The sequence below is a fragment of the Paramisgurnus dabryanus genome, chromosome 7, assembly GCF_030506205.2.
Source record: "Paramisgurnus dabryanus chromosome 7, PD_genome_1.1, whole genome shotgun sequence".
NCBI lineage: Eukaryota > Metazoa > Chordata > Actinopteri > Cypriniformes > Cobitidae > Paramisgurnus > Paramisgurnus dabryanus.
In genome coordinates, this window is record NC_133343.1 from 32,939,759 (window position 1) to 32,956,956 (window position 17,198).

The following is a 17,198-nucleotide window of genomic DNA, read 5'->3' on the forward strand; positions in this document are numbered from 1 at the left end:
TTTTAAGGCAACCAGGTAACCTACTTTTTTACAGTATACAGACCTTTAACTCTTAAGCATAAAATATTGTTTTAATTCATTAGGAGACATGTGTCAGGTTGGATGCTGTTTGCGCAGTGTAAAACTCACAACACATCACATATGTGTTACTTCACATTGTATTTGCCATATTTTCTCTTAGACTCCCACAGAGATGTTTAAGATTTGTTGAGATGTTTCATTGGGGGCTTGTGACCCTGCGCTGAGCAGATGACCTCTCATCCTGATGCCTGTTTTCAGTCGTGAAAGCACCACATGTGATGCGTCCAAGTTCATTTCCAAGAACAGAAATCATCCTATGGGCCTTTTCATGTATATATCAGGTGAATACTGCCATCTAGTGGTGTACTGAAACAATGCAATTTAGCAATGAACTATAAATTTAATTTCTCCATTACAGTATTTGTTTTAAATCTTATATTATTTTGCGAAGTACAAATATGTGTTCTGTGGCTCATATTTATTAGTTTAAACTCATGCTCTTCATGTCACAGTTTCATTTTGTTCAGAAGATCATGTAATGGCAAATGTTAACCTTAGTTACCAGTTTTTATCACTGTAAAAGCTTATATATATGTGTGTGTGTGTGTGTGTGTGTGTGTGTGTGTGTGTGTGTGTGTGTGTGTGTGTGTGTGTGTGTGTGTGTGTGTGTGTGTGTGTGTGTGTGTGTGTGTGTGTGTGTGTGTGTGTGTGTGTGTGTGTGTGTGTGTTACTTTAACTTAACAAATATATGTTAATTTGATATCATTTTTACAGTGTGATTTTTTTATGTCACTTTATGTTAAATTTTTCATTTTACTTTAACGTAACAAATTAAGTTAAACACAACATTTCAACTTCTTTTTATACGTTATGTAAACTTATCACAAGTCAAAACTTAAAATCATAGGTTGAATTGACTTGCATACTCAAGTTGTGTTAACTTCATGCTGCACAGGAGTCAACTGTAGTCATTTTAAAGGGCCCAAGTAGGGTACAAATTAATTACTTTCGAAACATTAAACACACAAATGGTAGGGCTATGAGTTAAAATTTCTTTTATTTATTTATTATTATTAATATCAACAATATACAAGCCAGAATGAAAGCATGAAAAACATTTCAATCTAACATCCCCACCTAACCCTGCGGTTTCTTTACAATGGGGTACATAATGGATTTAACCCCTTCAGACCCTGCGTCCACTGGAATGGACATCACCTTTTGTGGTTCAAACCAATAAAAAGCTGATTGATTAAACACACGAAAAATCAGGTCTGAAGGGGTTAAGAGAACAAATCATCAAACATTTCAGAAATCACAAAATACCTTGTGTATACTAATAAAATTGTAACCCTTTTACATTTCTTTTTATGTAGAGTTGCCTTTTTTAAACAAATCTTAAACATTGCAAACCTTACATAAAATAAATAGAAAATAATAAACTTTGTTGAGGTGCTCAAATTAATTTCCCCTTCTTTTATTGACCCAAAATAAAAATTTTAGGGAGTTTCAGGTCCAGTTTTTGTGAAACGAGTTTAACTTTATTGTTCTTCAACGTAATTTCCAAATGGGTTAAATCCGCTCTCAGTTTTGTTCAACACATATGAAATGCATCAAAAGCAACATATAACAGCTGGTATCCCTAAAACAAGCTTTTATTCTCTGATCACCTGACATCTTCATTTAATTACACGAAACACTCCTTTCTCATCTGTATCGTTTTCATAACCGTCAAAGTAAATGTTTCTTTTGGGGACAATTGATTATGAAAACATTTCCGTTTAACTGCGATTTTTCCAGTAAAAACAATTTGGCATCCTGAGAGAGTGCTGTGGAAATCAACACACAAGAAAAGCAAATAAATCACATCAAAATCAATAAGTTCCCATCCATCTGAAAACACAAAGAGCGTAATGAAGTACATTCTCATTTTCACAAGGGGATCATAATCAGCTTCAAATAAAAAATGATGATCTGTGCCTGAGTTTAATGTTACGTTTGAGGATTGAAAAAATATTGAAATTTTACTTGCTAAAGTATGCAAAAAAAACTAATTTCCATGCAAATAAAGACTGGTTGGGTCACGCATCACAGCCAATCACATCGCTCGATAGTTAGTAAATGTGACAGGGTTAATAAATTTAGTCCAATTTTGTGACCCTGGCATTGCTTTTGACAATTTTACATTTTTACTCTTAATACAATCACTTAAGCAGTGCAAATACAAAGACAGTATGTGGTTGGAAAAGAAGCCAGAGGCGATATTGTGATATATTGTAGCTGTATTCGTAAGATAGAAATGTACATTGTCGTGTCCCAAAATAGACTTTGCCTTTGTTAAACCAAACTGCATTGGATTGAATCCATGCGGCAGTGTTTGGTAAACCCCCCACAACTTGTCGAAATGTAATAATGCATAAGGTTACGATGTGTGCCATACATACAATCAAAACAAAACTTTATACAACTGCAACAAAAGCAAGTCAAGTCTCATCAAATAATCATGTAAGAATGAACATACATCTATACAAAAATATAAACATTGCTTATAAAACAAACAGTATATATTATAAATTAATAAAACATAACACTGTGACTCTGTCCTGTTGGGTCGACCCTTTATACGCTCCACGGGGGATCTGTGACCGTTCTGTTCCCGGACAGCTTTAATTTCTTCTTCAACTTCCTTCTTTCTTCTCTTCTTTCATTCTTTCGTCTATCTGTCAAGATAAAAACATTTCCATAAGGCCATGATTTTGAAAATATATGCAGCGGACACCATATGCTTTCTTTATGAGGTCTCTGTGTTAAGAATTTAGTTTGATCACTTCAGTGTGTTTGTCACATCTTTTTTTAACCCAAGGGTCATTTTTATTAGGAAAAGATTTGATGTGAAACTTTATATATGTGTTTAAGAGAAAGTGAACGATTTAGATTCGCTTGCAAAATCTCATTAAAGTATATGCACACATATAAGAATAACATACCAAAAATAACTATTAAAGCTGGTGGCTTTGTAATGAATGGATACTGTGATACTATGTAGGGCAGGAGTGGGGAACCCTGGGTCCTGGAGGGCCACTGTCCTGCAGAGTTTACTTCCAACCCTAATCAAACACACCTGCATTTCTTTCCAAGTAATCCTGAAAACTTTAATTAGATTTTTCAGGTGTGTTTAATTAGGGTTGAAACTAAACACTGCAGGACAATGACCCTCCAGGACCAAGGTTCCCCACCCTTGATGTAAGGAATAATTGATGACGGGCCATTGAAAATAATGCACACCTACGGTGGTAATGCCATAATTATATTTTTAAATAATTCAAAGGACCGGAATCAATTATTCCGCTTATAAGACATTTACCACAGACATTCCTAAGACATGGTGGTTATTTTAAAACATTTGACAATTTAAGGGTGTGTTTCTCAAACAGTAATGCATACCCGTGGAACATTTCTCAACCAATCAGATACTAGATGGATGGATTGGTGGATGTGTGGATACTGTAGATAGATGATGGATGGATGGATACTTTAGATAGACACTATAAATATATGGATGGATAGGTAGGTGGATACTGTAGAAAGATACTGGATGGATGGATAGATGGATGGATGGATTCTGTAGATAGATGATGGTTGGATGGATGGATGGATGGATGGATGGATAGTGTACTTTAGACAGATGATGGATAAATGGATGGATGGATGGATTCTGTAGATAGATGATGGTTGGATGGATGGATGGATGGATGGATGGTGTACTTTAGATGGATGGATGGATGGATGGATGGATGGATGGATGGATGGATGGATGGATGGATGGATGGATGGATGGATGGATGGATGGATGGATGGATGGATGGATGGATGGATGGATGGATGGATGGATGGATGGATGGATGGATGGATGGATGGATGGATGGATGGATGGATGGATGGATGGATGGATTCTGTAGATAGATGATGGATGGATGGATGGATACTGTAGATAGATGGATGGATGGTTGGTTTCTGTAGATAGATAATGGATGGATGGATGGATACTGTAGATAGATAGTAGACAGATGGATGGATGGATGGATGAATGGATGGATACTGTAGATAGATACTAGATGGATGGATGGATGGATGGATGGATGGATTCCGTAGATAGATGATGGTTGAATGGAGGAATGGATGGATGGATGGATTCTGTAGATAGAAGATGGATGGTTGAATGGATGGATACAGTAGACAGATACTAAATAGAGAGATGGATGGATTGATACTGTAGATAGATACTAGATAGATGGATGGATGGATTGATTGATGGATGGATGGATACTGTAGATAGATGATGGATGAATGGATTCTGTACATAGATGATGGTTGGATGGATGGATGGATGGATGGATGGATGGATGGATGGATGGATGGATGGATGGATGGATGGTGTACTTTAGACAGATGATGGATGAATGGATGGATGGATGGATGGATGGATTCTGTAGATAGATGATGGATGGATGGATGGATACTGTAGATAGATGGATGGATGGATGGTTTCTGTAGATAGATAATGGATGGATGGATACTGTAGATAGATCGTAGACAGATGGATGGATGAATGGATGGATACTGTAGATAGATACTAGATGGATGGATGGATGGATGGATGGATGGATGGATGGATTCCGTAGATAGATGATGGTTGAATGGAGGAATGGATGGATGGATGGATGGATTCTGTAGATAGAAGATGGATGGTTGAATGGATGGATACAGTAGACAGATACTAAATAGAGAGATGGTGGGATGAATGGATGGATGGATGGATTGATACTGTAGATAGATACTAGATAGATGGATGGATGGATTGATGGATGGATGGATGGATGGATACTGTAGATAGATGATGGATGAATGGATTCTGTAGATAGATGATGGATGGTCGGATGGATGGATACTGTAGATAGATACTAGATGGATGGATAGGTGGGTGGATACTGTAGATAGATACTGTAGATATATACTGGATGGATGGATGGATGGATGGATGAATGGATGGATTCTGTAGATAGATGATGCATGGTTGGATGGATGGATGGATGGATACTGTAGATAGATACTAAATAGATCGATGGATTCTGTAGATAGATGAAGGATGGATGAATGGATGGATACTTTAGATAGACACTATAAATAAATGGATGGATAGGTGGGTAGATACTGTAGATATATACTGGAGGGATGGATGGATGGGTGGATCCTGTAGATAGATACTAGATAGATGGATATATAGATGGATGGATACTGTAGATAGATACTGGGTGGATGGATACTGTAGATAGATACTAGATGGATGGATGGATGGATGGATGGATTGATGGATTCTGTAGATAGATGATGGATGGATGGATGGATGGATGGATGCTGTAGATCAGGGGTGTCTAAAGTCGGTCCTGGAGGGCCTGTGTCCTGCAGAGTTTAGCTAAAACTTCCCTCAACACACCTGCCTCAAAGTATCTAGTCTGCCTAGTAAGACCCTGATTAGCTGGATCAGGTGTGTTTGTTAGGGTTAGAATAAAACTCTGCAGAGACACCGGCCCTCCAGGAGCAGGAGTGGACACCCCTACTGTAGATAGATACTAGATAGATAGTTGGGTGGATGGATGGATGGATATATATGAATACTTTAGATAGACACTATAAATAAATGGATGGATGGGTGGATACTGTAGATATATACTAGATGTATGGACGGATACCATAGGCCAAACTGAGCAATCAGGGAGAAGGGTAGTAAGAGAGGTGACCAAGCTCTTGAGATCCTGTATGGAGATGGGACAGCGTTTCAGAAGGACAACCATCACTGCAGTCCTTCACCAATCCGCTCTTCTCCTCAGTGCAAAGCACCTGAAGGACTCTCAGACCGTGAAGAAGATGATTCTCTGGTCTGATGAAACCAAGATTAAACAGTTTGGTCTCAATTCTAAACAATGTGAAACCAGGCACTGTTCATCACCTGCCCAATACCATCTCAACAGTGAAGCATGGTGGTGCCAGCATCATGCTCTGGGGGGGTTCAGGAAAGCTAAATGGAGATATCAGAACTCATGACCCCCGACATGGCCTCCAACATGAAACAACTCTGTGATTTGCCCTGATTTGAACCCTATCAAACATCTCTGGAGAGAAACCTGAAGATACTTGTCCAACGACGGTCCCCATCCAACCTGAGGTTTTGCAAAGAAAAATAGCAGAAAATCCTCCAATCCAGGTATGCAAACTTATGAATACTTATGAAAATGTGATATTTAGTTTTTTAATAATTATGGGATACAGAGTGTAGATTCATGAAAAAAAATAATTAAGCGATTGTTCAAATTTGTAATGTTGCAGCCTGATATTGCAAAGTGAAGAGAGTCTGAATACTTTCTCAATGTACTGCAGATAGACAGACGGAGGGACAGACAGACTGATTGATTAATAGCATTGAAGTATTGACCTTCAAACCTATAATACTGTATAATATATTCTTTATAAAAACCAGAAAGTGACCCCCAAGTGTTCTTGAACGGATTACTGATGGTTTGTTGAAGAGGGTTTTGTTGACGAATAATTCAGCATCCTGGAAGAGAAGTCAGGATGTGTATGTATCCCTGCGTCAGCATGTGGTGCTCAATGTTTCACTGTCACGCATCGCAAGGCTCTGAACCTTGAAACGTTCATGTCTGGTTTGACTTTACGTTTTAAAATCAACAGCAGAGGACCTTCAGGGTGGTATGTACTGTCCTGCTCAAAAACAGAGCTGAAAAACATATCCCGGAGTAAAAGCAGAGCAAATAATGTGCGGAGGTGGACGCTTATTCACCACTTCTTGTTAGCAAAAACCGAATCGTAATCCATGTTTGTTGGTTTAGGGGATGTAATAAAGCCATCATAAAACTGGAGTAAACATTTATTATAGCCTAAAGATCGAGTCTGCGATCTGAAATAAAAACTTCCTACAACTTCTCTACATTCATCATTACAATTCATTAGCTTATCTTCTCTGTCTGTCCTTTATATTTTCTCTTTAGCCTGAATTTCTCAAAGAATGTAGATGCACATACTGCAAAAAAAAAACTATTTTCCAGAAAAAAAATTCTTAGTATTTTTGTCTTGTTTTCAGTAAAAATATCTACAATTCTTAAATTAAGATGATTTTCTTGATGAGCAAAACAACCCAAGAAAATAAGTCTAGTGTTTAGACCAAAAATATAAAATTATGTGATTTTGTGCATAAAACAAGCAAAAAAATCTGCCAATAGGGGAAGCAAATTTTTCCTGAATTTTTCTTGAATTTAGTGTTTAAGAAAAATGTTTAAGATTTTTTTTCTCACCCCATTGGCAGATTTTTTCAAGAACATACATCTTAATTTAAGAATTTTTATATATTTTTACTAAAAACTATACAAAAATACTAAGAACATTTTTTTCTTGAAAATCATTCTTACTTCGTATTTTTGTCTTGTTTTCAGTAGAAATATCTAAAAATGTATTATCTTGATTAGAAAAATTAAAACATAAATATTAGGTGAAATTGTGCTTAAAACAAGAAAAAATATCTAAATTATTCTTGAATTAAGTGTTTAAGAAAATCGTGAATTTGTATATTGGTTGTCTAAAATCTAGACAGATTTTCTTAGGTAATTTTGCTCATCAAGAAAATACATCCTGATTTAAGAATTTTAGATATTTCTACTGAAAACAAGAAAAAAATACTAAGTAAGAAAGTCATTTTTGCAGTATAAAGTCAATGTTTACTGCCACAAATCTTCTAGATGAAGCCTTCATTGCTCACTACCTCACTCTTTAAAGGGATTGTTCATCCAAAAATGAAAAATTACCTCATGCTTTTATCACCCTCAAGCCATCTTTCATTATTTGATCATTTGAGTATTTGATTATCTTTTTTTCAGACGAACACAATCATAGTTATATTAAAAATAATTTCTGGCTCTTTCAACCTTTACAATGGTAGTAAATGGTGCTTTTGATTTTAAAGCTCAAGAAAATGCATCCATCCTTCACAGATGTAATCCACACGGCTGCATGGGCATAATAAAGGACTTCTAAAGGGTAATCAATGCAATTTTGTAAGAGAAAAACAATATTTAAAACTTATAAACTTTAATAACTAGCTAAGTTAATAACCTAAAGAAGATAAATCAGCTTTGTTAAAGGGATAGTTCACCCAAAAATGAACATTCTGTCATCATTTGCTCACTTTCTTGTTACAAACCCGTTTTAATTTCTTTGTTCTGATGAACAAAAAGGAAGATATTTTAAGAAATGTTTGCAACCAAAGCATTCGTGGACCCCATTTACTTCCATAGTATTCTTTATTCCAACCTGATCTCATGAATTTTCGTGGTATAGTCACGAAATATTTTGCTAATTTTTCTGTGTCATTGTCACGGATCTCCACATTTTTCCGTGTCCATACCACAGACTTTCTTTTTGTCAGTTTCACGTATTGGTTGCTCAATTGTTTTTCCTATTTTTAAACCATTTTCGCATGGGTTTTGGGTTAGATTTGGGGTTTGGGTTAGGATGTCACTTTAACTATTGGTTTATACTATTTTTTTTTCGGATTTTTAAACAATTGTCGCCTGACGTTAGGGTTAGAGTTGGGTTTGGGTTAGGATGTCATTTTATGTTAAAGAAAGTGTTTCTAACCCCAAAACCACGCAAAAATTGGAAAAACATTTGAGTAACCAATACGTGAAACTGACACGGAAAAGAAAGTCTGTGGTATGGACACGGAAAAATGCGGAGATCCATGACAATGACACGGATAAATGGGCAAAATATTCCGTGACTATAAAACGGAAATTCGTAAGATCAGGTTGGAAAAAAAAATACTGTGGAAGTGAATGGGGTCCACAAACGGATTGGTTACAAACATTCCTAAAAATATCTTTGTGTTCATCAGAACAAAGAAATTTTTATGGGATTGTAACAACATGAGAGTGAGTAAATGATGACAGAATTTTCATTTTTGGGTGAACTTTCCCAAGATCTGAGATTTGCGGTTTATGATTCAGACAGGTGAGTTTAGGGCAGCGAGGTTATGTCAGTGAACACCGGTGAGATTTCAGAAGCGATCGCACCTGAGATGCGATGTCTGATTTTTATTAGCTCTTGAGGTTAAAGGAGAAGCAAGGAAATGATTTTTTGTTAATCTGGAGGACAATCTGGTACTAAATCAATTCATGGGGTTCTCATCGATCACAATCAAAACTTTGAGGTGTCAACTTCAGAGACAAATCACAAAGGTACGGCAGGAAGCAAAGTGCACTTGGACCGCTTATGATCGTCTGTCTATTATCTTAAATGTTTTTGTGACTGTAGTTTATCAGGTTGACGGTGACATTGAATAAACATTGCATGGGACAATTTTACACAAACTGGGTTTTTTCCACGCGCTTCTGGGTTACATAAAATGTTTTGATTGCTGTGATTTTTGTATTGCAAAATTTTATTTTAGTGATTAAAAGAATATGAGTTGGCAAGATTGACTGCCTTATTAAAAGATGATATCACATTCATACGCAACAAAGATATTTCTGCATATTTTTTGTTCACTCTTGTTTATAACAAATCATTTCAGTCAAATCAAATGTTAATCTTTGCATGTTTACTGATTTAATTTTTTTATTGTCAAAATAAGATATACTCTCTACACTGTAAAAATTCCTTGTGCACATAATATTTAAGTTTAAACGATTTAAAATTACAAATAATTTCAACATTCTTGACTAGTAAAGAGTTGCTATAAATTATGCAATTAAAATTTAAATAACTTAAGCTATTTCAACTTTATTTTTATAATTTATAACAACTACTCACTAGTCAAGAAAGGTGAATTAAAGTTGTAAATTCAAGTTGATTAAACTATTTAAGCGCAACAAGGATTTTTACAGTGTACTGTACAGTGCATGCAACTAAATGATTTCCATATTTTGGCCCAAAGAAAAGCAAGGTATACCGAAAGAAACCAAATATAATTGCCCGCCCCCAACAATTTTTTTATTGTTATACCATATCAACAAATACTGTACTTCCTACTGTACTGGCCACTTGATATCCTAAATATGAAATTGTTAGAAACTCATGATAGTTGAAACATTTAATAAACAGCATTTCATTTCAATTGTGGCAAACAAAAACAAAGTGACGTGAGTTTTTGTTTTACTCAATATCCCCCAATAACCCACTGTAGTTTCCACATCAGACGTCTCGATTTCATTTCTCTAGTGGCAGCTGGTTGAGCGCGATTTACACAGAGAAACACAAGATCCAAACAATCTGACTTTGAACTTCTGACATTAACGGATGACACTGGAAATCATTTGTTTGCAGTGATTATCATTATCAGAAGATCAAATATCTGGAAACATTAAGATAATCTGATCTTTTCTCTTGTCGCTTTAAGCTGCTCTTAATGGCACCCATGTGTAACGCAAAAATCTGGATGGCATCTAAAAACATTGCGTTATGCCCATCAACTTCTATCCTAGTCATTTCCATTGTTATTCTATGTATCTGAACGGTCCAGAATATCATACTACCATACTACATACCAAAAGTATGCAGTGTGCATGGAATAAGAGGAGCTACACATCACTCGGATTTAGATTATAGGTTGTTTTAATTTAACTTCAGCGTTTTTGTCACTTGTTACTAAAATGCCTGCACAAAGATTTCTGTATTCCATTTCGGCAAAATTACCTTAAAAATCACGGCCATTTCATATAAACCAATTACTCAAATTAACCGGTTTTCTTTGGACAAGTTGGGAAAAGAATGAGATTTTACTGTTTCTTGACAAGTATAAGATCAGTATAAAGTCAATTCAACCTACTATTTTAAGTTTTGACTTGTGATAAATGGTAATAACGTATAAAAACAAGTTTAAATTGTTTAACTAAATTTATTAAGTTAAAATAACAAAAATACATGTTTATTTTGGCATAAAAAAATCCCAATGCCACTAGCGTAATGTTGTATATTTTGTTCACATGTGTAAGTACATTACCCCAAATGTTTTACAAATGAAATTTGTCATTCTAACCAGTGTAACATCCATCCTCATTCTGTCATCTCCGTGTTGTTTTTACGAGTATTACAAGGGCGTTCAAGTGGAGCAGTGTTGGGTCTTTGATGTCATACGCTGATCAATGTGTGCTGCTCCGCAAGTGGAAGTAGTATTGAAAGTGTATAGCAGACATGCTAAAACTAGGTTGGCACGACAGTTGGCACGAAATGACATTTAATTTGACACTTCATGCCACATGAGATATGAAAAACCTCATAGACACAGAGGTTCATATTTTTAATTAAACATTTTCTAAAATGTAAAATTTTTTGTTTTATTTGTACATTACAAAAATGCATATTGAAATTAAATACAAGGAATTAATGTCAATATTTTTTATGTAGGCTACATGCATACTTGAAGGTGTATTTTATGCATCATGAAATTCAACAAACTCGGGTACTAACAGATAATAAGGTCGAGGCAGTGGCACACAGACAAAAGGAAATTGAAAAATGATGGGCAAAATTGTTTCCTTTTTTACAACATTATCTTTGAAAATAAAACTGCATTAGTTATCCCTAAACGGAGTAATGTTTGCTTATTTATTTTTTAAATATTAAAAAAGTATAAATTAGGAAAATCCGGCCAACTTTAATTTTAATATAACACAGCAACATTTACTTTTGGCCCATGGTTCTCAATCAGATTTGGAGGGAAAAGTTTTGGCACCCCTGGTCTATAGCATGAGCTGCGACCGTTGTTGTTGCAGCAAAAATTACAATTACTGAAACCTACACCAGCGTATTTATGGATGGGTAATTTTCTTCACCTCACTATCAGTTTAAAACCATCTCACCTTTTGGACACTTTTTCTTCATCCGGCACTTTCTGCTTTCAGACTGATCAGGACACGGTGTTTCCGTCTTTTCGGGCATTTGTCTGGACAGCCCACGGGTCCTACTCTGTTGCCCCCATCGGACACCACAGCTCCTACCGTTGTGTTGGCAAAGACTCCATTCGCCCCAGGAGCCAATGTGATCAAACATACATCCTTCTGGTGTAGGTAGATATAGAGAACACACTGTTACAAATATACAACACAAATGACATATCAGATTTTACTTTGAAAGTTTTGAAAGGAAAGAAGGAAAAACACTCACAAATAGGACAGACATTTCAATACAAACTTTCATTTCTCATAAACTTCTCTCAACTCCAAATCATCTAAGCAATGCTATCACATGAATTGTATATAACTTAAATTACAAAATAATTGTAAAAACTAAAAAAATTAAAGAATTTAAAATAACTTTGCAAGTTATAAAAGTATGATACTGAAAAAAGAGACTTATTCCAATGCATTTGCAGTTTTTCTTATGACATGTACAGTAAATGCCCTGTTAAATGTCCCTGAAAATAATACTTTTTATTACCCATATACAGTAGGCTCTACTATGTATATACACTATGTTTTCTGTGATGACGCATTGATATAATCGAATATTTGTATGTTTACTTACTCTGATATATGTACACAAAAACTTTTATATGTTGCCCTTTATTGCCACAAATGAGTAAACATCATCTAATGTTTTCTTCAAATAAAACATGATTGATGGGCTTCTACAGCATGGTATGACAGCTTAATGGTGTAAAAGAGCCGGGGAATGTGTAAAGCACTCACCAATGCAGTCTGTGGACTGGGGAAAAGTCCCCTCTGGGCAGCTTTTGAAACATTTGCCTTTGAAGAGCAAATATTCACTGTTGCACTTGGTGCAGAAATCTTTGTTGAAGCATCTCTCACATTCTGGAGCTTTGCATTCTGGGAGAAATACACACGTGAAGGTATAATAAATAAATATTTGTGTGACCACAAAACCAACCATTTTTTGAAAACATCATATGAAACCTGAATAAATAAGCTTTCCCTTAATCTGTGGTTTGTTAGGACAATATTTGGCTGGGATATCTAGAATCTGAGGGTGCAAAATATCTAAATATTGAGAAAATCATCTTTAAATGAAGCTTAGTAACACATATTACTAATGATAAATATTTTTTTTGATATATTTAAATAAAAATTAAATAAAATCAAAGTATTTTAAATAAAAATGCATGGCTGCATGCGTATAGTTTTATAAAACTATATACATTTCATTGAATATTCATTGTTTTATGATCTTTTTCTTGAATAGTGATTCCCAAACTCCACAATGTTGGTGTCAAAGTAAAACAGATGGTCCTATTAAATAGTCATTTTATTATAATATATTTTACATATTATATACATTTTACATGTTATCTTTTTTTCCAAACCGCGACAAATGCCTGTCATGCTAAAACATTGACCCCAGTGGATCTTATGAAAAACGTTCAATTATTTTACTCAAAGTCAACAAAAATCGAGCAGGACCAAAACATTTTATAGCTGATCGCTGTCAAAAACGTTTAGCGACGACATCCCAAAAATGACGTCAGCAATGACAGTGTTCTTAATATGACAAAGTAAGTGTTTTGATTAATGCCATTAATGTTTAATCAGTGTAAACCACTAGTCAACTAAATGAATATAACTTGGCAAAGATGAATGCACATTTATATATTGATTCAATAGGTTCATAGCATTTTGAAAAAAAAACATGGATTTATTGCATTTTGTGGAAAAAATAAGCAGTTTTTATAATAAATCTTTGAAAATCTAATTATGGATTTGAATTTTTAATGTTATTATAACCTAAAGATGCAATGTGAAAGTTTGTAATAAAAATAATGGTTTTCATCTTGTTACTTTCTTGGTATAGAAAACACATTTTTACCCAAATTAGTCAAAATGGATTTATTGCATTTTGGAACAAAACTCTTCATATTATGGAAGAATTTTCATATTTGATTAAACTATTCCTTTAAAATATTATAAGTAAGGTCTTGGGTAGACTCACTCATGCAGCGATTGACGTCTTTCCCTCGAAGGCCAAAGTGTCCAGCGGGACAGGAGTGAACACAGGAGCCGTGGTGACTCATGCCCTGTCTGTTAAGAAACAGGAATAGGCGCTCAGAGCAGCGCAGACAGCCATTTTCCTGCGAACACTCCACACAGCTCCTGCAATCCTGTCGCCAGCTCTCTTTGATGGTTAAAAAAGAATGATTATCAGAAAACAAGAAACTATTTTACTAAATTATCTCTCATATCTGGCTTACTGAGAAGAGGTGTGCTGCTAACTTTCTAAACCACTGGATAGATTTACATTAAAATGGGGAACACGGCTTATATCTGTGGACTAGCAACCAGAAAGCATCATAAGCATCAGAACACCTTAGCAACTGCATAGCAACACCTTGGCAACCATCCGCAACATCCTTGGAAAAAAGAAATTTGGTTGGACATGAGGGTAAATAAGATATTGTTTTCATTATTTATTCTCTCTTTCTATCTTTCTGTTCCTAACGTACAGAGCTCATGCCTGTTTGCGTCTGGATGAAGACGAAACTGGACGCATTTCAGTCTGCGTTCTGTCATCCCGAACCGGTGGAGACATGAGCAGATGGTTTCTGTCTTTTTGTCGTTCATTAGCAACATGAAGGGAAACGCAGCTGTGTTAATAAAACATCCGTAGGCTCGGATGAGATTCAGAATAAGTTTCAACATTGTGTTTTCTTTTTGGACATGGCTGTCAATCAGATGCAATTTAGAAAATATGGAAGAATTAAGACATATATAAAATGAGGACCAGGCACTTCCAGGATGAGTGTGAGGTAAGTAAGGAAAATGAGAAGAATATTAAACTGGGAAAGGTTTTTTTGTGCAAGTATACTGTTTTTGGGCTATTCATAATTTTGTTTGTTAGTTTTACAAAAACAGTTTACTTGGCATGGCATGGCATGACTGACCAGACTAACAGCAGGCCCATCAAAGAGCAATAAAAAAGATTACCAAGCACTCAAAGCTGTTCAGGACTTTACAAGACTACATAAAATGCTTTTTAAGGTCTGTCTAGTAATGGCTATTAAACAAATCTTTTTATTTGATTGGTGTATACTTGAAATGTTTAACCACATTAAATGTAAAAGAAATAAGATTACATTTGGGACCCTGGACCACAAAACCAGTCATAAGATTTTTTTTTTAAATTAAGATTAAGTTGAATAAAAAGCTTTCCATCGATGTATGGTTTGTTGGGATACAGTATTTGGCCGAGATATAACTCTTTAAAAATCTGAAATCTGAGGGTGCAAAAAAATCTAAATATTGAGAAAATCGCCTTTAAAATTGTCCAAATATAATTCTTAACAACACTTAATACTAATGATAAATGCATTTTTGATATATTGATGGTAGGGAATTTACAAATATCTTAAATATCTTAATATCCTAATGATTTTTGGCATAAAAGAAAAATCTATCATTTTGACCCATGCAATCTATTTCTACAAAATATCCAACGTGCTTTGTGGTCCATTTATGTATTTGGAAGACACTATTATTCAGAACTCCCTTTGTGAACTTGAACCCTTACTGACTGAGGGGTGAGTCTGATTAAATAAATTTCACAATCATAAAACTTCCAATTCCGTGACTATTCTGAGACATCATAAATAAACTGACTGATCTATGAGGATTTATTACCATCTTTATTTCAATCAGGTTCTGCAAAAAATCTGGGCAAGCACCTGCATTAACATCTGCTGCACAATACATCAACATCATGCTACTTAAGACCGAAAAGAGCCCAGCATCAATCACATGTCTTTCTTCTGTAAATGTTAAACTAGTGTATAAAATGCAATACCTGACTCATTTATACAGGCTATTCATAAAGACGTCACTTACCTTTAAAAAAATGAATTTTTTGACACATCATTTACAAATTAATATTGGTAATAACAAAATCATGCTATAGATTGCTACAAAATAATGTTATGCTGTCTATGTTGTCCTATATTCTTATAAACCATAGAAAACAATTAAAACAATTTTTTTATATAGTTTTTAAAAAAAATTAAACTATATTTAAATATTGTTTTAATTGTTTTCGGTTTTGAAATATATAAAATAATTTGCCATGAAAAATAGGTGACATGATTTTTGTTGGTTTGCTATTTTACGTTTGCATAACAATTTTCTCTTATTTAATGGTAATATACCAACCTACTTAAAGTGATTTATAAAAATGTTTAAAATTCAGTGAACAATACAGAACTTAATAATTTAATTAACGTAATAATTTTAACTATAAATCTAAACTATAGCATACATTTATATTTTATAGCAAATAAGCATCGAGTTAATGAGTGAAGTTAATGCAACAATGCCCATAATTGCATAAAATACTATAGTAAATAGTGTAGGGGTTATAACTACAATGTGTTTACTGCAGTATTATTTAGTATGCATTCTGTAGTAAATTGATAAACTGTAGTAAATATTGTAATATACTTCAATATTTATTATGGTAAGATTTAAAAAAATTTACTGCAATTTATTTTAAGAAATACTGAAGTATACTATATAATTTTTTCTTGTGTGTTTATTTAAATATTATTTTATATTTCTACAGTATAGGCTGCAAGCGTATTAATATTATTAATCGACATTATATCCATAATAATTAAACTGATGATGATGATGATGATGATGATGATGAGTGATTTCAGGTGTGTCGCATCGTCTTCACGCGCGCCTCATCCAATCACATTTAGTATCGTTTTATAAACACACATTTATGTACTACACATTTTTCTTGTGCATGTCATTTATTCAAGGGAAATAATTTCTCGCTTTTTCTCTCTTCAAATAACTCTAAACTCCAAACAAAGTAATCTGCTTTACAGAGAAAATAACTAACACGGATGCGAATGGATTAAAATATTCTTACCGCTTCGTTTTCTCGCAGCTATCGTCAAAATAATCATCTGGCAAAACAGGGACAGAGCCAAAAGTTGCCAATGCATCTGGACAAGCAACAGGTTCCGTAACATGTGCCTCTCTTAAAGACTCAAAGCCTGTGAGAAAGAGCACGTGCCCTCCCCTCTCTCATCCTTAACGACCTGATGCTCATCCTACCTACGTCACCTGATCTCTATAAACCTCTGTCAGATCTTATGAAGT

At 34.6% G+C, this 17,198-nt stretch overlaps 1 protein-coding gene across 1 annotated transcript; it reads right to left on the reverse strand.

The window, feature by feature from the left end:
- Window positions 1-1,061: 1,061 nt before the first annotated feature.
- On the reverse strand, window positions 1,062-17,113 carry rspo4 (R-spondin 4). The gene is made up of 5 exons (XM_065279399.2): window positions 16,966-17,113; window positions 14,032-14,214; window positions 12,777-12,914; window positions 11,949-12,146; window positions 1,062-2,741 (listed from the first exon to the last, which is right to left on the reverse strand). The coding sequence occupies exons 1-5, from the start codon at window positions 17,066-17,068 to the stop codon at window positions 2,641-2,643; spliced, it is 723 nt and encodes a 240-aa protein (XP_065135471.2). The 5' UTR covers window positions 17,069-17,113; the 3' UTR covers window positions 1,062-2,640.
- Between the last annotated feature and the right edge of the window lie 85 nt (window positions 17,114-17,198).

Coding starts and splice junctions, on each gene's coding strand:
- rspo4 (XM_065279399.2), bottom strand. CDS start 17,068: ATGTTACGGAACCTGTTGCTTGTCCAGATGCATTGGCAACTTTTGGCT. Junction 14,215..16,965: donor AGCTGCGAGAAAACGAAGCG/GTAAGAATATTT, acceptor TAACCATCAAAG/AGAGCTGGCGACAGGATTGC. Junction 2,742..11,948: donor GAAGAAAAAGTGTCCAAAAG/GTGAGATGGTTT, acceptor TTATCTTGACAG/ATAGACGAAAGAATGAAAGA.